This window comes from Diplodia seriata, assembly GCF_021436955.1.
Source record: "Diplodia seriata strain FDS-637 chromosome Unknown scaffold_8, whole genome shotgun sequence".
Classification (NCBI taxonomy): domain Eukaryota; kingdom Fungi; phylum Ascomycota; class Dothideomycetes; order Botryosphaeriales; family Botryosphaeriaceae; genus Diplodia; species Diplodia seriata.
The window spans coordinates 2,703,405-2,728,271 of record NW_027117315.1 but is presented as its reverse complement, the minus strand read 5'-3'; the positions used below and the strand labels follow the sequence as shown (position 1 = coordinate 2,728,271).

Genomic DNA, 24,867 nt, shown 5'->3' with positions numbered 1-24,867 from the left:
TTTTGTCTCTCTCTCTCTCTCTCCAACTGCTGACCAACGAAGCAACCATACGTATGTCACCAAGCTGGCGTTGTGCTTGCTGGCTATTGACATCGTCCAAGGATCGGACAGCGGGTGCAGCAAGGAGGACCACGCTTTGCTGAGCGTGGCTTGCGGTTTCTTCGCACGGATAGGGATCCTGCTGCCGCGATGCAGTTTGTTTGAGGAGATCTATCAGCTAGTCGAGCTCTTAATATATGACTCTTGAACTAGTTGTTAAGCTTTGCATTTCCTTCATTCTAACCTTTTTAGCTACTTTTGTAAAGTCATGGCGGAGAACTTCCTCTTTTCATCTTTGTACGTTAGTATGAAAGCAGTAGTCTCGTGAAAGCTTTCTCCTTGAGGCTGCTTCTCAAGACACCTTGCATCCATCAAAGTTCCACGCAGATGCTGTAAATGAAAGTCTAGTGTACATCAACGTTTCTCCACGAGCCCATATGATTTGCGTTTATGTCTATATCCTCTGCTTTGTCCCAAGTCAATCTTTCCTAGATCCAGGACTGGAACGTCTCCGGAATACAGCCAACTCTTGGCCCGACCGAGCTCCTAAGGCAGTAGAAATCCGGCTCGTCAAAGTATGCAACTGGCACCACGGCGGTTGACAAAAGAAATTGCGCACCCACATCGGCCTGACGAAGACGCCGTATCATCATTTGTCATAATTATATAGGCAGCTGGATATAAGATCCAGATGCAAATGTGCGCAGTCAAAACTTTCATTTACGTCCGGATCTTATATCCAACATGTAGAATTGTTCTATAAGGCAGATGCGTGTTTACAATTACCCACTATGCGACGACTAAGACCCTGTCGAATATAGATTATTTGACGAATTGGTCCAGCTACAACAGAGTCCACCGGCCCCGCATTTAGAGCAGTGTTGCGATCTGGTAGTGTTCGGTGAGGGGGGAGTTCTATTAGCATGGGGAGCGGAGGGGAGGCGATCCTATAGTCGCCTTATACCCTGCTCGTGTGACTAAGCTATCTGCCTTCTATATTGCAACAAGCAGGATCCAGCAATGGTAATAGGAAGACTGTCCATGCTGTCCTCCTACAAAGGCTCAAAGTTCACCATCACACCACAATCCACCATCCTCGTTGTGAACATGTCCTCGTACTTCATCACCGACGGCTTAAGCTCCATGCGGAACGCGCGGAAAAGATACGCCAGCGCCATGGTGACCTCGGCTTGCGCAACGCTGCAAAGGCACGCGATCAGTAGTGCGTTTCCAAAAAACAACATCACAGGAAGGGGATGTGGAATAATGCGTACTTCATGCCAATGCAGCTCCTAGCGCCTTTACTGAAGGTCGCAAAGTACGTCTCCATGCCCGCGGCCTTGCCACCGAGCCAGCGGTCGGGATTGAACTCCTTGGCGTCCGGACCCCATACATCGGTGCAGTAGTGCATGGTGTACGCCGACATGCCGACGACGGTCTGCGGGGAGCAAAAGATTCAGCATGGACGGCACTAGAAAACGGGTTTGCAGGAACAACACGCGACTCACCCCGGGCGGAACAACCTGTCCATCGACGGAAAACGGCGTGGGTGTTTTGGGGACGACGCGGCGCAGCATGCCGGGCACGGGCATGGCCATGCGGAGGGACTCCTTGACGACGGCGCGCTGGGGGCTTTTTAGTGTTTTTGGCTTTGGCGAAAGGGGAAAAAACAGGCGTTCTCACCAAGTACTCGATCTGATCCAGTTCCGTAAAGGTTGGGATAGAGGCGGGGTCCTTGACTACATCATGTACAACCGCTGTGAGTTTGTCCTTGATACGCGGGTTGCCCAGGATATAGTGAAGGCCCATGGTGATTGTTTGGGCGGTGGTGTCGGAGCCCGCAATGAGGATTTCCAGGGCCTGGTTGTTTTGAATCTGGAGTGAGACGGAGGCGAGGTTGTCGAAGATGACGGGGTGGGAGGCGGTCTTGCTGCGTTGTTTGTGTGCCTCGACGCATCTTGCAGCAAGCTATATGGGGAAAGTCAGCCATGCAGGGGGTGGTAGGAAAGAGCACGCACGTTCAATATCTCAGCCAAAGCTTTGATGGTAGGATTCCACAAGCCCGTCACCGCACGAGGGAAGAAGTGGGCGGCAAAACGCTGGAAAGTGTGATGGTACAGCTCGGTCACGCCTCTGGAACCTTGGTTCAGAGCATCGAGGATTCTGGAGTCGAATGAATTCGGGGACTCATCGATGAGGTTGAAGGATTGGCCGAAGGCAAACTCGGAGATGATGTCGGCAGTCATGCACCTGTATGGTCAGCACAGCTGGACATGCTGGGAGGGTTGTGCTCACCGGGAAGCGTTGTCCATGTTGATGGGCCCGGCGGCGGCGATTCGCTTGATCTTCGCACCCATTGCGTAAATCTTTTCCAGAACGACGGGCTCGAGCTTTGTATAGCCAGAACGCGAGAACAGAGGATTCAGAAGCTTCCTCAGTTCCTTGTGCACCCGTTCGTCATTCTCGGTCGTCAGTGTGTGGGGAGTGTTGAACTGCTTGTAAAAGTCTGGATGCTTGGGGAAGGGTTTGGCCTGGTTGTAGATGACTTTGTAGAGGCTGACGTCGGAGATGTGCAGCTCATTGGGGGCGATGCGAAGCGCTCTCGTGTCTGCGCTCAGTTAGTGTGAGTGCACACTTCCTTGGGGTTAGGGAGATTCACCAAGCTCTTGGTGCAGTTTCTCAAAAACCTCTTCCGGATTTCCTGCATCCGCCTGCTTGTCAAGCCAGCTCGATGAAATGCTAGCAACGCGAGGGCCGCGGAACTTTGCCAGTGGGTGGAAGTAGAGTCTGTAAACGGCTTGCAACGTGCAGAACACGGTGTAAAGAATGGCGGGCACGGCCAGAATGCGGTAATCGCTAAGAACGCTCATGTCGACGGTCATAGTGCAAGCTGAATTATCTGCCGAAGTTCTATAGAGAATCTGAGGTTTAAGTACCAGTATTCAAGCACAGAGGTGAGAGGGAGAGTCTATGTTTTTCGGCACCGGATGTGTTTGATCCGTGAAGCCGTAAGATACAGGGAGCTGACATATCTAGAGTCAAGACGCCACATAGTGCGGGGGACTGGCGGCGCTTCCCGTGCCGGTGCATTAGGAACCTGACCAATAGATGGTAGGGCTACCTACATAAGGCACTCACCATGCCAAGTGCTATCAAAGTTGCTGACAAGATGCTGACGAATGACACCAGAAACCCCGCGGTTCAATTTGAGTAGTAAGCCGTCCAGAGATCGTCCATGGAAGAATTGTTTTGTTGGTGAGGACGCACTCCAGAGACGTAGTCACGAGTTCCGGCGGAGGGCTTCCGGCGGAGGATGAGAAATACAATGCTTGGCGTTCTATTGTTCCGGCGGGCAGAGTAGGGGGAGTACTTCGCATTGTCTCGGCCGAGAGATTGCGAAGCCCCACAAAACTGACCTTCCGCCTATAAGAATACGATAAATTCGGTTACGCACTTGTTTCCGGCAGTAAGCGGTCGTCCTACTTTCGTGTACTACCCACTTATTTCTGCTTAAAAGGCGAACTGGGTAAAGATCGCTTGCAACTAAAACGAGTTATCTTCGAGGTAACTAGGAAGAAGCATTTACGTCTTTTACCGGTTGTAGTCGAGTAAATGCCGGCCGAGACTAGGGAATACCCGCAGCCGCATCCGTTGGCAAATAGTATGTGTATATTATTTCGGAACTCGGACAGCCGAGAATTAAGCTTTTATCACTAGGTACTTATATAGAAGCATTAGAATCCGCTTATCCCGAGATAGTAACGAGTATAGCCTTGCTATTTAAACCTAGACTCTATCTCTAACTAACTCTTATACTATCTTATCGCCAGTTATTATTCTTCTTCTCGACTACGTTATTCTATCTATTATATTCGTATCTAGAGCCGTTAACCTTATTTACGCCTAACCTACGTTTAGAGGCTTATAACGATAGTACTACCTCTACTAATCTTTCGCTAACTATTCGCCTCCGTCGTATTATTTATTCTCGATTTATAACGACAATACTCTAGATAGAATAATTAATAAATAAATAAAGATAAAGATAGAGTTCGATCTTTAGTTAATTAGTAGGCGAAGGGTCGAAATCTTTAGTTAATTATAAATTCTTTATAAATAAGTAAAGATCTTTACTTATTTACTTAGTATATATATACGGGCTACTATCGTAAGATTTTTATAGTATTTTACCTCGATTAGATAATATCTATCTATCTATCTACCCGCTTCGCCTTCGTTCTACCCTCGTTCTACTCTTTCCCTCTCTCTAAATGGCCGCTAGCAGCTAGCACTAGTAGTACTAGTAGTACTAGTAGTAATATAGCTTAATAGCTTAGATAGTATATATATTAAATATAGTATATAGCTATAGCCGGCTACTAAACCGTCTTTCTTTCCTCTCTTCTTCTTTCTTTCTAAATAATTAAATAAGTATTTCGTAAATAACTACGCCTTATAATCTTTAGTTAATTAGTTTAGCTAGAACTACGATCTTTATTTAATTAATTAGTTAAAATAATTAAAGCTTTATAAATATACTTATTTATTAACTACTCTAACTCTAGAAGTCTTCTCTATACTAGAATACCTAGCGCCTGTACTTTTTAATAGAATACCTAGTAATACTATATCTAGCTATTATAACGTTTATATTTTATCGTAAAATAGGGGCTAGTAGTTAAAATAAATAATAGTAGAACTATCGTTATCTAGATAATCTATTAATAACGACGAATAGTTATAGTTTATCTATAAAGTAGCGATCGCTCTAATAAATTATCTATTAACTAATATTATTACTAATAGATCTACTATTATTAAGATAGTTTTACTATTAATATATAGCCGCCGATCGCTTTATTAGATACTAAAGAGTCTTTATACGCCTAGTAAAACGCTAGACGAGTCGTTTATACGATACTAATACGAGTATCTAGCTAGATTTTACTATAAGAGACGTATAAATTTTATAGTATTAAGTAAATAGTTAGATAGATAACTAAGATATATTATAATTTAGTAAGATAAATACTACTAATATATAAAAGATTTTTACGCCGTCTTTTTATTTCTTTATAGACGATCTTTACGAGGCTTTTACTACTTCTTCTACTTCTTTTACTTCTTTTACTTCTTTTACTTTTACTACTTCTACTACTTCTTCTACCTCTTTCGCGGGCGATCTTTAGTAAGAGACGGCGGCGGCGGCGGCGAAAAGAGTATATACTTCTTTTAGTTTTATTTTACTACGGCCTACTATAATAGCTATTATAGTTACTTAGATATTAATACCTTCGTAAGCGTATTAATATTCTCTTATATATTTTATATTATAAGAGTATCTATAGTAGCCTTCGCCGTCTACTTCTTTTAATATCTTTTTATACTACGTTACTACTTATTAATCTTTGTATACTACTTCTCTTATAACTACTCTTACGAATTTTAAGCCTTAGCGGTCGACTTACGCGGTCTAATTAATAGTAGTAATATAGACGATAAAGTACTTAATATCGAGTTACTTATAGTAAAATTATCTACTATTATTAAGAAGCTAACGCTTAGAAAATCTTTTAGTAAATTAGACGAGTTTTAGTAAGAATTCTTTATAGCTAAAATATCTAGTAATTCGATCTAAGTATTACTACTAATCGCGATTAAGCGCTTACTTAGAGAACTCTTTACTAAATTAGTTTTATTTTAGTAGAGGTTCTTCGCTTCTTTAGCGCTTAATAATTTAGTCTTTCTCTTACGCTATATCGTGCGGCTAGCCTCGCTACGAGCGGTAGCGATAGTTATCTTAATTATAGTAATAGTTATTTAGTTATCTTAAAAGTACTATAGAGACGCGAGTTTTAAGTAATACTTAAACTAGTTAAGTATCTTTATACGTTTATACTCGCGTAGCTTACGCTATAGCTTAGATTACACCGAAATCGACCTTCGAAAATCGCGCTAAGACCGGTACCAATCGATTTCTCGTAGTCTATATAGCTAGAATCTCGATTCTTAGCTACGCAGCTAGCCGCGCTATTGCGTGGTAAGAGGAAGAAGTTAGGTCTATTAGGCCTTAGACCTCCGCACCTACCTCGTACTACTACCTCTAGTCGGATCGCTCCGAAACTTTACACACGGAAAGAAGGCATATAAAAGAGCTCGGAAACAAAGTTATATCGATATCGGCCTAGCTAGTATCGAGCAACTTATTACTATTTCCGTTAAAATTACTTCCCCTTTTCTCCGCGACCGCTGCGCAGAATCTGCGCGTCCGTGCACTAAAATCTCCGCAACGACTAGCCCGACTTAACCGCGTACTCTACGTAACCTCCGCATTACTCGTTCACGAACGAGAGCCGAAAAACGACCATATGCCTAAGAAAAAGCTACTACCGGTCCGCCGACTAAAGGGCCCGGACGACCTGGCGGCATATACTACTTTTAGCAGTCTCTACTATATCGTCCGGTAGTAGATGGCCTATAAAATCGTGTATAATCTGCCCTATATAGATTAAACATTCGATTACTAGACCGATTGCTACGGAAAAGAAGTCGACCTTTTTACATTTCTTTATATAAAGAATGCGATCTCTATTTCGATTTCTTTTAAACCTATAACGCCGCCCTCGGGAAGTAGGTTTTTATCTATCGCCTCTCCGGAAAATCCTCCCCACGCCTCTACTTCTACGGAAATAGAGGTAGACCCTCCCCTACCGGCCCTAGAGCTACGTTCTAAGACTAGAAAGAGGCCCGCACCTTCTACGCCTAGCGTTAGAAGCGAGAACTCTCTTTCTACCTTAGAGATAGCTCTTTACTCTAGAATTTCTACCCCTCCGAAACCCGCCCCTCGACTCCCGATTCCGATCTCTACCGCGCCGCCTACGGAACCGACTACGGCCTCGGATACTATATTTCTAGCCCGAGACTATATTTAGAAGGCCGTAGACCTCTCGAACTCTCGCCCTAAAGAATCGCGGCTTCTAGACCTTCTAGAAGTCTTTCGCGATTATACCGAGAAGAATCGCCTTTCTTCTAGTAGTATAAAGCCTCGCTAGCCTACTAGTATCTCGAATCCGTCTACTAGTACGCCCCAAACGTCTAGTAAATCCTCCCGAACCTACGCCGCGGCTACGGTAACGAATCTTCCGCCATCGGCCCCGAAAACGACTAGACCTTCTAGTAAACCCGCCGCTAAAGCTATCTCGGTAGCTAAGCCGCGGGTTTCTACTACTAGGTAACTAGTTTTACGCGACCCCGTTCTTCCGCCTCTCTTTAACGCTAGAGAATTCCGAGACGTTTTTAACGCTCGCTTCTCTAGTATCGAGAAAGAACTCGTTCTCGCCGCAAGTACTATTTTTCTTAAGAGAAACTTAGTACTTACGACTACCGCCCCCTTCTCTAGTAGCTTTCTACTAGAGAATCGTCCTCTATAGGATAATCTTATCCCGTTTAGGGCGGTAGAACGGCCTAAGACGTAATTTAAGATAGCTGCCTATAGCCTCTCTACTAAGAAATACGCCTCCCCGGAGGCACTTTTCTCTATTAGAGAGGACGTAGCTGCCTTTAACGACGGCTTAGAAGTAGCCGGTACTTCGTACTAGCTAACGCGAGAAGAGAAGCGGGTAAATTAGCTTACGGGCTCGATTTGCCTTAGCTTTTCTATTAAATTCGAGGCGAATAAGGCTATAAAGAATAGCCTTTATATCGCCGGCCTTCGCCTACGGGTAGAAGGCCTACGTTCCCGACTTTCGTCTCTTTTATCGTAAATTCTCTTATCTTTTACTTGTATTTTCTCTTGTTTTTCCTCTTATTTCCTACTATTAAGTCTTTAGTTAATGGGTTTTCTCTTTGGAGTTTTTACCTTAACTTTAGGCGCTATTCTCTGCTTTTAAGTATACCGTTTCTAGTACTCTCCTAGACTTTCCCCCCGACACGCATGTATTTAGATATGTAGCTAGAAGTAGACCTCCCTAGAGAGGTCCCGTCTCTAATAGTCTTGGACTCTAGAGGGACGTTAAACTAAATAAATAAATAAATAAATATAGCTTAGATTAAAGCCTCTTAGTTTACTCGTTCGTATTCTAGCCGGTAAAACGTATATATAGACGGGTCTAACTTTTTAGAAGATCGAAATTAGTATTTAATATAAAATATCTAGTATCTACTAGATACTTCTTAAGATTCTTTTATCGTAGTTTAACGTTCGATTTAGATATACTATTCTCTAGAACGTTAAGAACTTCTAAGTTAACGCCCTATAGTAAAATAAGTACCTCTTTAAAGCTTAGATTTATAAAAAATAGATAGTCTATCGTAATCGTAATAGACGCTAGTATTTCGTAGTTTTAGTATAGATTTATATAAGAAGACGAATACGCGCGGTTTAAATAGATTACTATACGATAGAATCTTATATTAATATAGTAGCGAGACTCTTTACTACGCTTATAAAAAATATTTATATAGTTAGAATATAAAGAATACTATATAATAACGTTACTAGCTTATCTTCTTACTCTTTCGATTATATCTAGCGCCCGTACTAGGCGTAAGATAGTACGAAATAGATTATAAGTATATAAAAGAATCTTAAAAACTTTCTAGAACTCTAAATATTTTATATAAGAATATAACGACGATAACGACGTTATTCTAGATAATAAACCCCTACCGCTAGATAAGAAAGATTCTCTAATAGTATTTAAAAATAATTCTAAAGAAGAATATAGCGATAATAATAATCTTAGCGTAAGTATTAATACTTATAGTAGTTTACTATTAAAGACGATCTTTTAGAGTAGCCCTTTAGCTTATATAATTCGCGATTCTTATATAATTTACTAATAAAATTAAAATAGATTCGATTCTTCTCTATTAGTATTATAGTTTAAAGACTAGCGACTCTCTTTTGCGGGCTTAATATAATAAATTATATCGTTACTTACTACTAAATTTTCTTTTAATACGAAGACGTGTCTTAAAGCGGCTTAAAAATCTTATAAATATTTATTCGATCTTTATTAACTACTATAAAAATAGCTATATAGTCTTTATAAAGTCGTTTCGTAATAATAAGCGCTATAAATACTATTATAAAAAATAATTCTATTCTAAGATCTACTTCTATCGCCTTCGTTACTTCTTCGTATATATATCTATTATACTACGATTAATAGAGTAATATCGCTACGTAAAGTAAGTAAAGCTTCTAAAGACCTACTTAATACTATATTAAAATATTTAGAGTAGTAGATTATTATATAAACTATAATAATAAAGGTCGCTTTAATAATCTATCGATCTCGCCTTATAGCTATTACTAGACGGTATATAAGTTACTACTACTAGATACTACTACTATAGTATACTAGTCGCGCTTATACTACTTAATCTATCTCTATAGCTTCGCTATAAGCGTAGTAATATACTTATAACGTCTATTATATCTAGACTAAAGAAGTATAAGAATCTAGATAGTTATTTATTACCGCTTATTAAGAAACTACGAGTGCTAAAGTCTATTAAAATTACTATATAAAACGTTTTAGTTACTCTAATAGATATCTTCTTTAAGCTACGAGCTATTCTCTTACTTATAATAAATAACGAGCCTACTATTATAGAGGTTATAGGTTTAAAGACTTCTAATAATACTATTTTACCGTATAGATACTATAAGATTAAGGTAATATAATATATTAATAATAAGTATTACTATCCGCTTAGTAGAGAAGGTCTTTCTTATACTTAAAGAGAGATATTACGAATAAATATTACTAATATTATAATTCTCGGCCTAGATATAAAGCGTACTTATAGTAAGAAGTTAATTCTAGAGAAAAACGTATTAGTTTCGTATTATTTTAGCGTTTTTATAAGTAAAAATAACCGTATACGCGCGTTATTTCTACTAGATAAATCGTATATACTAACTACTAGATAGATATTAAGCGAGAATTTTACTTACTAAAACTTTAATCGCTTTACTTTCCGCGAAGCTTTTTTATTAATACTATATATAATATACTTCTTAATCTTACTAAGCTTCTTATAGGCCTCTAAACTAATACTAGAAGTAGTTTAAAGAATTAAATAAGTACTAAGAAGAACTTCTAGACGCTTAATAACTATATACTATTATCTAAAAATTAGAAAAAGATATCGGCTACTTATAAAGGCCTACGATTAATTCTTTTCTATTTTCTAGTAAACGTATTACTACGAGATCTTATTAACTACTATAAGTACTTTAAAGTAGCTAAATAGTAGGTCTAGTTAACTACTTAGAGTTCTTTCTATCTTACGGGTTACTTACGAGAGCGACCTTATAACTATCTATTAGTACTATATAAGATCTTTATTCTCTACTTATAAAGAGACGTATCTTAATACTAGATTATCTAGATTAAAGACCTCTATAAGTAGTTTATATAGAAGTACGAGAGTATTTACTATAATAACGAAGATAAGTGTCTTCTAATATATATTTTATAGATTTATAGCCTTCTCTATCTCGCTAATACTATAGAAGACTATAGTTTAGTAAGATACTAGTAGTAGTTTTTATTTAAACGTCTCTATAGCCTTACTAAATAACTCGTCTATAGTAACGCGATATTAGATACTAGTATAATAAATAAGATTATTAAATATAAATATTAGAATCTTCTAGATCTATTTACGCCCTATAATAATACTAAACTATAAGAATCGTAGCTATATTTAATAGAAATAATATCTAAAGCGATAATAAGTTCTAATAAGAAGATACTTCTAAGGCGAGTTCTTCTATAATACTATATAATAAGTAGTTACGATCTAGATACTTAACTAGCTTATTTTATAGCGAAATATACTAGATTTAAGCGATATCTAGTCGTAGAGAATATTAAGACGTATAGAAGTATTATTTTATAAAGAAAGTTACTAGATAACCGCGATAGTAGTATTTATTTATTTATTTAGTTTAACGTTTCTCTAGAGTCTAAGACTATTAGAGACGGGATCCCTCTAGAGAGGTTCGCTTCTAGCTATATGTCTAAATATATGCATGTCGGAGGGAAAGTCTAGAAGAGTACTAGAAACGGTATGCTTAAAAGTAGGGAATGGCGCCCAAAGTTAAGGTAAAAACTCCGAAGAGAAAACCCATTAACTAAAGGCTTAACAGTAGGAAATAAAAGAAAAAATAAGAGAAAATATAAGTAAAAGATAAGAGAATTTACGATAAAAGAGACGAGAGTCGAGGACGTAGGCCTTCTACTTGTAGGCGAAGGCCGGCGATATAAAGACTATTTTTTATAGTCTTATTCGCCTCGAATTTAGTAGAAAAGCTAAGGCAAATCGAGCCTGTAGACTAATTTACCCGCTTCTCTTCTCGCGTTAGCTAGTACGGAGTACCGGCTACTTCTAAGCCGTCGTTAAAGGCAGCTACGTCCTCTCTAATAGAGAAAAGTGCCTCCGAAGAGACATATTTCTTAGTAGAGAGGCTATAGGCAGCTACCTTAAACTACGTCTTAGGCCGTTCTACCGCCCTAAACAGAATAAGGTTATCCCATAGAGGACGATTCTCTAGTAGAAAACTACTAGAGAAGGAGACGATAGTCGTAAGTACTAAGTTCTTCTTAAAAAAAATAGTACTTGCGGCGAGAACGGGTTCTTTCTCGATACTAGAGAAGCGAGCGTTAAAAACGTCTCGAAATTCTCTAGCGTTAAAGAGAGGCGGAAGGACGAGGTCGCGTAGAACTAGTTACCTAGTAGTAGAAACCCGCGGCTTAGCTATCGGAATAGCTTTAGCGGCGGGCTTACTAAAAGGTCTAGTCGTTTTCGGGGCCGATAGCGGAAGATTCGTTACCGTAGCCGCGGCGTAGGTTTAGGAGGATTTACTAGACGTTTGGGGCGTACTAGTAGGCGGGTTCGAGGTGCTAGTAGGCTAGCGAGGCTTTATACTACTAGAAGAGAGACGGTTCTTCTCGGTATAATCGCGGAAGACTTCTAAAAGATCTAGAAGCCGCGATTCTTCGGGGCGAGAGTTCGAGAGGTCTACGGCCTTTCGAATATAGTCTCGGGCTAGAAATATAGCGTTCGAGGCCGTAGTCGGTTCCGTAGGCGGCGCGGTAGAGGTCGAGATTAGGGGTCGAGGGGCGGGTTTCGGAGGAGTAGAAATTCTAGAGTAGAGAGCTATCTCTAAGATAGAAAGAGAGTTCTCGCTTCTAATACTAGGCGTAGAAGGTGCGGGCCTCTTTCTAGCCTTAGAACGTAGCTCTAGGGCCGGTAGAGGGGGGTCTACCTCTATTTTCGTAGAAGTAGAGGCGTGGGGAGGAGTTTCCGAAGGGGCGATAGGTAAAAATCTACTTTTCGAGGGCGGCGTTATAGATTCGAAAGAGATCGGAATAGAGATCGCATTCTTTATATAAAGAAATATAAAAAGGTCGACTTCTTTCCCGCAGTAATCGGTCTAGTAATCGAATGTTTAATCTATATAGGGCAGATTATACACGATTTTATAGGCTATCTACTACCGGACGATATAGTGGAGACTACTAAAAGTAGTATATACCGCTAGGTCGTCCGGGCCCTTTAGTCGGCGAACCGGTAGTAGCTTTTTCTTAGGCATGTAGTCGTTTTCCGGCTCTCGTTCGTAAACGAGTAATGTGGGGGTCACGTAAGATACGCGGTTAAGTTAGGCGGATCGTTGCGGAGGTTTTAGTATACGGACGCGTAAATTCTGCGCAGCGGTCGCGGAGAAAAGGAAAAGTAATTTTAACGAAAATAGTAATAAGTTACTCGACGCTAGCTAGGCCGATATTAATGTAACTTTATTTCCGAGCTCTTTTATATGCCTTCTTTCCGTGTGTAAAGTTTCGGAGCGATCCGATTAGAGATAATAGTGCGAGGTAGGTGCGGAGGTCTAAGACCTAATAAACCTAACTTCTTTCTCTTACCACGTAATAGCGCGGCTAGCTGCGTAGCTAAGAATCGAGATTCTAGCTATATAGACTGCGAGAAATCGATTAGTACCGGTCTTAGCGTGTTAGTAGGCGGGTACGACGGTAGTAGGCGCCGCGATAGTAGTAGAATCTACTATAAGTTACTATTATCGTTTAATTAATACGAGTACGGTCGAGTTTAATATTACTTTAATATTTTCGGTTATAGCTACTACGCTTCTATTAATAAATTTAAAAATATATAAAAGAGTAAGAAAGAGAGAAGATTACTATCTACTAAATATATAAATAGCAGCGAAGAACGAGTTTTTTATTTAGTAAACGATATCGTATTATCTATTAATATTATAATATATATAGATATACGAGATAAACTTATATATATAGTAGTCGGCCCGATCGAGTATATATTATAGTATATAGAGTATTAGTAGTATTAAAGAAGAAGAGAGAAAAGAGAAAGAGAAAGAATATTAATTAATTAAAAGAGTCGCTTCGCGAATCGCTACTAGTAGCTATAGATTTACTATTAATAAGAGTAGTTTTACTATTAATATAAGCGGTATTACCGTACGATCTCGCGAATATACTACTAAAATTAATAGAATATCTCTTATTTATAATGTAAATACTATTTATATTAATAGTAATACTATTAATATACGTAGATAATTTATTTACGTAATAATAGATTTGGCAACTGGTAAATCCACTGTTATTAATGGGTAATCCATTTACGTTTGGTACCCTAGTGCCACCGGTGCCACCGCCCGCAGAAACCCTATACACGGACAAGAACTCCTCACCAACAACATCTACCACGTTCTTTCCGCCAGCCGCCAGCGCAGCCGCAGCGAACAAGTTCCTGTGATAGACGGACGGGCTTCGCGCGGGTAGCCGTGCCGTTTTGGATGATGGGCTGCCATGCTGAGTAGCGGTACGGCGTGCCCATGTGGAAGTGCAGGGCGGCGCCGAAGACGTCGGATGCGCCGGCGAAGCCTTGGCACTGCGGTGGTGTCAGACGTTGGATTTGGCTTTACTCCGGGTGGTCATTGAGAGTTAACTTGAAGAGTGGAAGGACTTACGGCAACGGAATTCGTCTCGCAGATAACGTAAGGCACGCTTTACGATGTGCAGTAGTTTGCCTGTTCCTCGTGCGTCTTCATCGCCTCGAGCATGTTTGCGGTTCAGGACTGTGCCATCCAGAGTCGGTGTCTCTTGGCCGGGAAATCCGCAGATGGCACCCATGTACTGCATGCATGCTGTTAGTGATGTGCCAATGGAGAACTCTCGCATGAGCCCAAGCCAGGTCGTACTGTATGGTCAGACCAAGACTTCACTTGCCCTGCTTGCGCAATTCTGTGTTCCAACGCAGCCTCCGCAGTCAACGGCGTATCTTCCAGCATCGATAACATGGTAACGGCAGCGAAAACACCGGCCTAAAAAAGATGCTCTGAAAATTTTTATCGACGGGTTGCAATTCTGATATCTGTGGTAGTGGCGTGTCTCAGCCATTGATCCACGTAGTGCTCAAGAGGCCAGTTGCCCGATCTATTCACCGGGAATGCTATTAAGTTACGAACAAGCCGGTAATGAGACGAATCCGAACAACTTAAGTGCTTCCAGCACGCCCTACTCAATGCCGGCCTCACCCTCAATGAAGTTGAGTTTGTAGATGTATTGGGTACCATGAGGGAATGTCTCGAATGACCCGCAGCCAGTCCGGCCTTACTGACACCTAAGTCGGCTAATCATCACCACGAGACGCGAAGGTGGCGACAAGTGCATCTGTCTAGTTCTGAATCGAGACATTCCTGTTTTGAGTGCTTCCTCCTACACGTACGATAGAAAGAGATCCTGTTGCCTCGAAGAGATTTTTCACAAACTGGCTCGACAAGTCGTTCGGTGTAAGAGAACTCAATGCAATACGTGATAAAGCCCCTATCCGCCTTATTTCCTTATAGAAGGACATGCGGTACAAGTACCTAATATGTCTTACCGCTTTGGTCTGGATGGCCGAGGCATATCCCGCACGCCAAAGAGACAGTTAAGCGCGTACATATTCAAGGGAACATTCTGCTACTATTAAAACCGGTACTGGCAATTAACCTTTAGTAATGACATTATGACCAGTTGCTTCTGCAGATAAAAAGTAAGAATGGCGGATAAGAATCCGACACTCGCCAAAATAGAAGTGCGGGGTTCTCCATGAGGGACAGATGATCTGCTGGGCGACCTTTGTGAGTGTCGCGGCTATGTTTGGGAGCGGGGTTCCGGCGGCTTTTGTGCTGGGGTGAGCTGGTGAGTGGGCGGAGCGGCTCTCGCGGTTGGGGCGGGGCGGAAGTGGATTGCGGGTTTGTTGGCGAGGTTCTGTGCGTGCGGTTATTGTTGGAATATAAGGAGGGGTAACCGACTACTGCATTAAGTGCAGTCGGCTGTGCTTTTTGCCCAACAGTTATGCTGCGTGGCTGTCGAAAAGCAAGTCGTCCAAGCACAAGGACGCTTCCCCGGTGTCTAGGGCAAAGTCCAGCTCCATCCCAATGTTTTCCATGCTCAAGTCTCCCAGAGCGGCGTCGACAGTTCCAGCTTGGCCGCCGTAATAGTAGCAATTCTCAGACTCGGACGGATTGGTCGTGTTGGCGGCTGTGGTATCGTGATGGAATCCAGAAGGAATCGTTGGGTCCGGCGAGAGCAACGATGCGTCAACCTGATGGCCCCACCCTCCTGACTGCTGCCCAGCTCCATCTTCCCCACGGAAATGACGAGCTGGATTGCCCGACGCGAGTTGATCTTGGCCAAGCTGAGACTCCAGATGGGATTCCAGGATGGACAAGTTCTCCAAGAGCGCATCCGGAGTTGACCAGAAATCCGCGTATTGCTGACAGTTCATTCGGAGAAGCTCGACTTTTGACTCTACGAGCTCCGTGTTTGTCCCGGATGGGGCGATGAATCTGTACGCAAGCTGCACTGCCGCGGCGAACCAGACTGTGCTGGAGAGGAAAGGGTTGACATGGCGAACGTGTTCCGGGGCGCTGTTCTTGATGATTGTGAAGATTCCGTCCGATGCTTCGATACATTCTCGGAGACCTTGGGTATCTGCGTTACTTGTGTCGTCCGTGGTGTGTCCTTGGCCAAACTGCTGTTTCAATTTGGGCCCAAGATGATTGTGGTACAGCATGAGAGTAACCAAGTGTGCCGTGCAATTGATGTTAAATATGGAGCTGTGGGCACGTGTGCGGTGTGCAGGCTCGAAGCTGAGATGTTCATGGCGGTAGCGGAGTCCTTTCGGCAAAGACAACGAGTAACAGTGTAACGCATGGCTGATGATTGCCAGACGCTCCGAGACATCAGCAGATTTGTTTTGATTAGAATGAGCTGCGAATTGGCTTGGCTTCCCTTCGATATCGTTGTAAGGCTCGTTTCGGAGTCCTTTTGGCTTAGAAAGCAAGTGCGCTTCTCTCATCAGTGAAATGACAACCACAAGCCACGCGGCTGGACTCTCGTTCTTGCTCTCTCTCAGTGCTCTCACACGATCAATGGGTTTTGCTTTCAGGAAGCAGCTGCGGTGGTATTGGCGTTCGAACCAGAAGTTGTCGAGGACTGGGAGATACGTCTCCACCTCGGTCCAGTCTATGGCCAGTGGACATCGCCTGATGGTGCTTGCGAAGGCATCCATCTCCCAGATCGCCCACCAAGCACGTCGCCGCTCCTCGTCAAAGCACCACCGGGTAAGTCTGTGTGTGCCCTGGGGTGCTTGCCGGTACGGTTCGCCCGAATCAACCTCGTGCAGGCCCAATTCATACGCCATGCGGACGCAGAGGCCCAGTGACCTCCACGCTCGCCCTCGGACTCCCTGGATGAGCTGGTTGAAGGTAATGACAATCAGCACTTGGACGAGGCAGAGCGAAGGCGGCTCGTCAGCGCACTCGGCAATGGCGTCGTCGAGAAATTTCAGGGAGTGGCGGTGGAATTGAGAGTGGTCTGGGGTCCCGACCAGCACACCGCCCATGGACCCATCCTCAACACGCTCTGGTGGCGGAGTCTCGAAGCGGGCGGCATAGGCAAGCATGGCGGCGAATCCGGCTTTGAGGATGGAGAGAGACTTGACGTTCTGGATCTTGGCCCCAAACGAAGGCTGGTGGAAAAGCGAGAAGGTGGTCATATGTGTGAAATATGCGTCGAGACTATCGCCAGTCAAACAGTCAACTTTTTACGGTTTGGTGATGGGTAATTACGGGAACTCACAGCGTCCGGAGCACTGAGAGCGAGATGTCCAGCTCCCGACAAGCACGCAGAATCATGTCGGACGGAGCGGGAAGCGTGAGGAAGAAGCCGGAGGTGTTGTCAAAATTCTCTTCCTCGGGGCTGGCTGCTTGGGTCTCATGGGAGGGATGGATGATGTTGGTAAGATCGACGTCGTTCAAGGAACCCGTGGCCGAGGCGGCGACACCAATAGATGCATCCGGTGAAAGCAGTACCGGCGTTCGAGCGGGACTGAGCGTGGTTTGCGGGGGTTGTGGCCTTTGCGGCCAGACAAAACCATTGTCGCTGGCCATGCCATTGGAAACGGCGGTCCGCCGTCTCTTCGTGCGCGGCCGACCTTCAGCGTCTTGGTCTTCATCGTGAACAGAGGACGAGCGCTGGCGGCAGGCGGTCTTGTTGACTCTGTTGCGGCGCGTACTGCCTGTAGATCTGCTCAGCGCTCCTATAGATTAATCAACAGACGATAGATGCGCGAACCGAGGCGTGGGCCGGGTTTTAGCCGTCCAGCTGGCCATGTGCAAGTCTGCATGGATCGTGAGCAGACGTCGCAGTGGGGCAATGTGCGATCACTGGGTAGGACTGGAGTGTTAGCTCGGGCAGACAGAGGTGTACAGGGTGCCTTCACCATCGTGCTTTTCTCCTGCGGCATGGCTCGCATGCTAAGCTGGAGTGATGGGCCGCAGCATGAGTGTCAGCAGTGCTCATGTTTTGTGAGTTGACGAGACGAAACGGGGATGCGGGCGCTTTTCGTCTTTAACGACGGCGCGCCTTTCTCCACTTTTCCCTCGTCGTCGACAGGGGCCAGACCACCAGAGCGTAGCAACTCCATTGTGGCTTTCGATGCGAGGCCAGCACCCGGTTTCGCGTCTCATCAATCTCACTTGCAACCGAAAGGGCCCGTGTTTGGTCCCGTTTCCCTGTTTTAAAGACAAAGTCTGGTCATTGCTCCGGCCGGCGGTGCATCTCGAGTTGGTCCGGTAATTGGTCCGGTAAATGCTCCGCGCATCAAATTGCCCCGACGACGACGTCACCCGGACTCTTCTCCGCCTGTTGATGACCGCACAGGCCCTACAATGGAAAGGCTTTTTGGAGCTCACTCATATCAGCTGTACGAAGCAATCAGAGCGAGTTCGATAGTTGGAAACTACAAAAAAAGGCAACGAATCTGCCTATCACTGTACAATGAACCCAGGAAAGTCATTGCGTACAACACTGGTGATGCGTTTGGTGTAATCCACCAACCCACCAAGATAGTTGAGCATCTCCTTCGGCTTCCCAGGAACGTTCGTGCCCATGTATTCAGACTTGGTGTACGGCAGCAAAGTGGCGTCGCCGACATGGTTGACATGGGCACGCCACCCATCTTCGGTCTCCTTCATCGTGTCCAGCTTTTGCTTCCCGTGCTCTCTCATGTAGCACAGCGCGTCGACGATCCAATCGCCCTGCACTTCAGCGCAGGTAGGGCCGTTGCAGAAGGACGTCGGCCCTTGCGGCCCATACAAGAACATCATGTTGGGAAACCCTGCCGTCATCAGGCCCAGGTTGGTGTATGTTCCATGGGCCCATTTGTCCTTCAGCAACTTGCCGTCTTGGCCCTTGATGTCGATCGACAGGATGCCGCCTGTCACGGAGTCGAAGCCAGTAGCCAAGACCAAGACGTCGAACTTGTGCAGTGCTCCATCCGCGGTGACGACGCCGTCCGCAACGACTTCAGCAATCGGATTGGCCTTTGCATCAATCAAATCAACATTGTCCTGGTTGTAAACTTCGTAGTACCGCTGTTCCAGCGTCGCGCGCTTGGTGCCGAAGAAGTACGGCGGGTCTGCGGGAGCCAGCAGCTTTGCCTTCTCCGGGTCGTTGATGCGGGGCAAGACTTTGCTGCGCCAGAAGTCGTAGGCGAGTCTGTTGGCCTCCTTGTTTTTTATGACGTCCTGGTAGTTCCCGAGCCAGAAGGACAGGCCGCCCTCTTCCCAGATATTCTCCCAGAACTTGGCTCGCTCCTCGTCCGAGACGCCGACGGCGCTCTTGGGGTTGAACTCGATGTCAATCCCGGCGAATGTCTTTCGGCGCATTTCATGGAGCGCGGCGTATGTCGTCTTGTCCTGATCCTGTACGGTAAGGGGGCCTTGGCGCATGGGCAGGGCGTAGGTTGGGCTCCGTTGGAAGACGGTGAGATGAGACACATCCGGAGCAATTGCTTGAATGACCTGGAGCCCACTGGAGCCGTTGCCAACGACGCCGACGCGCTTTCCTTGGTAGTCGACTCCGCCCTGGGGCCATTTGGACGTGTGGAAGCAAGGTCCTGCGAAAGTCTCTAATCCTTTGAATCCTGGAATGTTCGGCTTCGAGGCAAAGCCTGTACAGAGGAGGAAGTAGCTTGCCGTTCGCTCCAAGCCGTCGCTTGCCTGGATCCTCCATTGCGACTGGTCCTCGTCGAAGCTTGCCGATGTGATGCGCGTACTCAAAAGTGCGTCCATCTTCAAATGCAGCTTGGACTCGACGTGAACAAAATACTGTTTGATTTCGTCGACGCCGGGATACTTTTCCGTCCAAACCCAGTCTTTCCACACTTTTGCGTCGGAGAACTCATACAGAGGGACTTTGGTGTCAACGCGTGCACCGGCATAGCAGTTCCAGTACCACACTCCACCCAGATCGGCCCCTTCATCGATGAGCAGGCATTTGAATCCCCTTTCGCGCAGCTTGTGCAGCATGTAGCAACCGCCGAAGCCGGCACCAACGATGATGGCATCGTACGTCGGAATATCCATCTTGGAGCCCATGCTGATACAAACTCAGTGTGCGAGATTCAGCGGAGAAGGGGCGAAACAAATGTAGAAGAGAAAAGGCGAGTAGAGCAGATTCCAGAACGAAAGGATGGTTGACTACTTGGAAGGATCTCGAAGGTGATTATATACTCGGCTCTCACCTTCAGACTCGAATCGTCCGAAACATTGATGCCAGGCCAGCAGGAGGAATTGCACAATACCATACCGGATCAATTGCGGGCTGATTCATGGTACAGTATCTTGGTACCCTTTTCTTGCCGCACGTGGAATTGTTTCAAGCCTTGCAAATGGTCCGCAATCAGGCCGAGTCACTCCGGTGGCATCACCCAGTGCGGGGTAAGCGACTCGTGGAAAGAGAATAAAAGACGGAGCGCACAGGCTCTCTGAAGATCCGGCACAACCAGCAAGTCTCCACAACAGTGTCAAGAAAGCCCAAAGAAAACGCGACAATACAGCATGGACGAAAAAGGATTCGTCAAAGATGATGTACGAAGTCTGCTGGGTGCAATAGAACAATTGGCTAATCTGAACTCACAGGCCTCGTACAGCTCCGCCGAGAAGCAGTACGAGTTCCTTCACATGTCTCCGAGCAAGGTCTGAGGCCAGCGCCTCTTCTCCGTGGAATCGCTCGCTGACAAACGCCAAGTACCACAATCCCGCCTTCGCCAAAGAGGAACAAGAAGTGCTCGACCAACTCTACCGCGGCTGGCTGCACTACTGGAACCACGACTCGCGCGAAGACTTCAAGAACGGCATGGTCGGCGCGCGGCGTTTCTACGACTTCGACGACATGCTGTCTTACGACATGTTCGGCAGCACGGCGCGGACAAAGTTCGACGGGCACTTCCAAAGCATCTTTCCGTACTGGAACGACGGCAACATGGCGTTCAAGGACATCGAGATCACCGCGCTCTCCCCGGAGTTTGCGTACTCGACCATGGTTCAGCACACGTGGGGAACAGCTGGTGGCGTGCCTTTTGATACTGCGTTCAGACGCACGGGTGTCGCACGCAAGAACAAGGCTGGAGAGTGGAAGTGGATCCATGAGCACTTGAGTTTCCCGACAGATATGAAGACGAGGCAGGCGGATTTCACTGCCAATCTAGATCCATTGAAGGCGACAAAGATGGCGTAGATACCGAGGCTTGTAATTCCGGGTTTCGAATTCATTGTAATTCGTGCGACGCAATAATCTGTTTGTTTTAGCAAAATTCAATTTTATATTTTTTACTTTCGTGTATAAAAGCAGGTGCCTACAAATTTGACCCCCCCATTTCCAATATTTGACCCCCCCTTCGCCGATTATTGACCCCCCCTCCCTACCTAGTCATGCATCACACCCAAATCGACTGCAATTCTTACGAAACTTTTTTCTAGGCATTAATATATGCTCTTTTTAACATGTACGAAGTTGCATCGCGATACGACCTATATATAAGGCGTAGTGTTAATAGAAGTACTCGCCCTACTATTAGAGTAAAGTGGTGTTCCTTAGGTATCCGTACGGAAGCTTTCTAAGATAAGCTTAGCGTAACCGGATTATCTATATTCCGGCCGGCGCGGCCTTCCCGTCCCGTCCATCCGTGCCGTCGCCAGCGTTATCTTATCTGATTACCGATTATCGACCACCGACCTCCGCCTGTAATAGCTACTTACCTACCTACCGTTATTAGGGCGTTAACAGGTAGATTTGCTGGCGATAAGATCTTATCTAATTCGGATTTACTTAGTTATTTGGTAGTAAATATTGGAGAGTGGGTGACTCTTCCGGGGGGGGGGTCAATAAATGGCGGTGGGGGGGTCAAATTTTAGAAATGGGGGGGTCAAATTTGTAGGCACCTAAAAGCAGGCCATTTCATTACCTTCGATTTTCTCCTTAATGAAGTCTTCTTAAAAATAGAGCGTAGCTCCATGCTAATAGCTTCTGCCTTCTTCATGTGCGGAAATCCTGTGCTCGACTGCACTCGACTCTCTGAAGAATATGTTGTTGCAACAATTAACCCGTCGGTGAGTCGACCCCACAACAATATGTAGTAGCGAGCACCGCCTACGCTTCGATTCGCTAAGGGGGTTCGAAAAACGTGACAACTGCTTCTAATAGAGATAGCGCCTCGGCTTTGCCGGGGGCCCCATTAATAGATTTCGCCTGACCGACTACTAACAATGCATACTTAATCTTATACCATTAAACATAAATAATTTCTTCCTCCTCATAAATGATTTCTTCCTCCTTGGACTCAGTCTTTTCTTGTATAAATGTCCCTATCTTCTCCGCTACCGCCTCGTGCATCCGGGCTGATACGAAGTCCATCATGTTGCAGAGCGGCACCAGCCGCTGTAGGTCTGGGTCCGCGGCTCGGCGGCCGGCGACGAGCCCGCCAATCTTCTCGGCCGTGCGCCTGGCGTAGTACATTGTCTCGCCGGCGGTGCATTGCAAAGAAGAGAAGGAGGATGAAGAGGATGTGTGCGGCGAGGAGTCCATGGCTGTTGCTGCTGAGTTGCTTAGCACCGGTGGCGGTGGGTGTGGGAGATGCTGCATTGATACCTTGAAGAACTTCTTCAGTGCCAAAAATTCAGGCCAGATGATGGCGGCGCTCATTGTGATCTCTCGAGTCGCGGCGGCGGTTTGCTTCACCAACGGGATCATGATAGCTTCGCCAAAACCGACGACATTTATCAAAGCCCGAGGTGCCCTAATCCAAACGACAAACCTGGCCACGGACATTGACTGATCACCGCGCAGCATGGCGTGTTCCAGAGACACTGGAAAGAAGCAGAAGCCACGCACAGAAAATGGCGGAACAGGACCATGGGCCGAGCAAAAGTCTTGGCAGCAAGTGATAACGAGGGTATGGTTCTCGACTCGGCCACTTTCGCAGATCAGGAGATATTCGGAGATGCGGAGGAGCAGCGTGGTGGACAGATTCCTATATGCTTTCTTGGCCACGCTCTCCAAATCGGCTTGGCAGACGACTTGGTGCTTCTTATAGGGCCACTTCCATCACGCCCGGGGCTACCTGAATCCCGATCAACGTGCCTAGTGCCGATCTGCCGTTTGAAGCTCAGTTCCCGCGTTGCCGCCTTACCTAAAGCGGTGTCTTACCTTCAGCTCTCCTGATGCTGACAACGCCCTACCCCTCTTTCCGCCCCTTGACCCGGCCCCGCAGATGGATGGCGCAAGCTAAAGTTGAAAATAAAAAATCATCGTCGGCTGAATTTTTATGCGCTACGATACACCTGGCAAAATCGATCTGTCCTGTTCACCCCTCCACTTTGACAATATGGATCAGATGGTGCCGGGCTGGCGGCCCGAGACACTCCTGTGCTCGAGAAGCCCCACGGATCCGTCTTCTCTGCGGCCTTGTCCCTCAGCCACGTTTTATACCAGTCCCTCGTCATGCTGTCGTGGTCGCCATACCCGGGTCGCAGCGAGCCGGCTTCGTGAGGAGCGGAGACGATGACGTTGCAGCTGTGCTCCCACTTGGTTCCGCAGTGCTTGCACAGCACCCTGAACGCGTGGGCCGTGCCCGTGCGGCTGTGGTGGACTTGGATGTACTCGTCTTCGGTGTGAGGATCGCTCAGCAGAGACCCTGCAGGGAAGCCATCGTTGTTGCTCCTTTGGCGTCCTGTGTCTGGCTGGCCAAGGAGCGCCGCCCTATGGTCGACCAGCGCCTCTTCACCAGTCTTCGTGGAATGGATTGTTGTGGTTGTCGCCATGTTGGTTGAGACTCGAGCTCTGTAGATGTAGAAGCCAGGGTAAGAAGTGAAATTGTCTGCTTAGAGAACGGGGGAGAGCAGTGGCAGCCGCACCCTTTATGATAGGAACCATCATGGCCGTGGTCTGCCACGTGCCGACACGCATCATGGCGTGGTTTGTTGTCTCACGACATAGCCAAGATCTATGTAGCAGCGACTGGGCGGGGCAACTCGTGAAGCCGTGATTTCCCGACCTGGATCTAGCCCACGTTCTATAATCTGCGATCGACAATAATGACCTGAGGGGACGGCGTACCAAGACAGTCTCTATAACTGAAAACCACTAAGACTAGCTCGCGTGTTTGTAGCAACGAAGCTCTCGATTTGAATTTCTTCAATTTCCATACCAAACCCAGAAAACGTGCCCTTTCGATCATTTCCAGCCATAATAGCCCGGTCCTCCTTCTTGCCGCCCTACGCGGACGTCAGCGCCGCCCGTCCACCCACGAGTCCACAGTACGGGCTGCCCTCAACCGCGCGTTCTCCTCCAAAGCATGCTGGCACGCGGCATTCAGGCAGTCTCTTTCGGTCTCAAGCTGGCGGATGTAGACGATGGCCAGCTCGATGACGCGCGCCTTGGAGGGGTTCGTCCGAGGTGGAGCGTATGCTGACGGATTCAAGGCCGGTGGTGCGGGGACGACGACCTTAGCGCCCGTCAGGACGGCCCGCAGCTGCTGGAACATGGTCTGCAACTTGCCCCGGTACTTCCTCTCGATGTCCTTGTGCGGGATGCGCGAGGAAGACGACACAACGCAGCCGAGCGCCAGAGGCTGCTGCTGCTGCACGTTCGACGCCGATGCCGAGGAGGATGGTACTGCCCCGGTCAGGTTCCGCTCGTCGCCGACGCCGGGAGAAGACTGCTCGGAGCCGGTCGTCCATGGCCGCTGCTCCGGAAAGAGCGAGTGAAGCGTGTAGAAATAGTCGGCGCAGATCTAGTAAGTGCTGCGTTAGCGTTTGGCGGTGTCCACGGCGTGGAGCTTGCGTACTTGCGTTGGTGGTAACCCCAGACATGTGTCTCCAGATTGCGTTGGTGCGCACTCGAACAGCGGGCTTTCGACTTCAACGCTCGGGTCGGG

General features: G+C 46.1%; 6 protein-coding genes across 6 annotated transcripts; 1 reads left to right on the top strand and 5 right to left on the bottom strand.

Moving 5' to 3' along the window:
* Positions 1–1,282: 1,282 nt before the first annotated feature.
* Positions 1,283–1,631, bottom strand: SLS55_008428 (uncharacterized protein; the record flags this gene model as incomplete). Its single annotated transcript, XM_066779839.1, has 2 exons — positions 1,283–1,477; positions 1,626–1,631. The coding sequence occupies 2 exons, from the start codon at positions 1,629–1,631 to the stop codon at positions 1,283–1,285; spliced, it is 201 nt and encodes a 66-aa protein (XP_066630643.1).
* A 699-nt stretch (positions 1,632–2,330) lies between these two features.
* On the bottom strand, positions 2,331–2,921 carry SLS55_008427 (uncharacterized protein; the record flags this gene model as incomplete). Its single annotated transcript, XM_066779838.1, has 2 exons — positions 2,331–2,647; positions 2,699–2,921. 2 exons carry the CDS (start codon positions 2,919–2,921, stop codon positions 2,331–2,333), a joined length of 540 nt encoding a protein of 179 aa, XP_066630642.1.
* A 12,517-nt stretch (positions 2,922–15,438) lies between these two features.
* SLS55_008426 (uncharacterized protein) lies at positions 15,439–17,526 on the bottom strand (the record flags this gene model as incomplete). The annotated part of the gene is made up of 3 exons (XM_066779837.1): positions 15,439–16,265; positions 16,482–17,167; positions 17,519–17,526. 3 exons carry the CDS (start codon positions 17,524–17,526, stop codon positions 15,439–15,441), a joined length of 1,521 nt encoding a protein of 506 aa, XP_066630641.1.
* Positions 17,527–18,418: 892 nt separating this feature from the next.
* Positions 18,419–20,238, bottom strand: SLS55_008425 (uncharacterized protein; the record flags this gene model as incomplete). The annotated part of the gene is made up of 2 exons (XM_066779836.1): positions 18,419–20,030; positions 20,231–20,238. 2 exons carry the CDS (start codon positions 20,236–20,238, stop codon positions 18,419–18,421), a joined length of 1,620 nt encoding a protein of 539 aa, XP_066630640.1.
* A 278-nt stretch (positions 20,239–20,516) lies between these two features.
* On the top strand, positions 20,517–21,170 carry SLS55_008424 (uncharacterized protein; the record flags this gene model as incomplete). Its single annotated transcript, XM_066779835.1, has 2 exons — positions 20,517–20,521; positions 20,630–21,170. 2 exons carry the CDS (start codon positions 20,517–20,519, stop codon positions 21,168–21,170), a joined length of 546 nt encoding a protein of 181 aa, XP_066630639.1.
* Positions 21,171–24,216: 3,046 nt separating this feature from the next.
* SLS55_008423 (uncharacterized protein) lies at positions 24,217–24,802 on the bottom strand (the record flags this gene model as incomplete). The annotated part of the gene is made up of 2 exons (XM_066779834.1): positions 24,217–24,723; positions 24,794–24,802. The coding sequence occupies 2 exons, from the start codon at positions 24,800–24,802 to the stop codon at positions 24,217–24,219; spliced, it is 516 nt and encodes a 171-aa protein (XP_066630638.1).
* Positions 24,803–24,867: the final 65 nt, after the last annotated feature.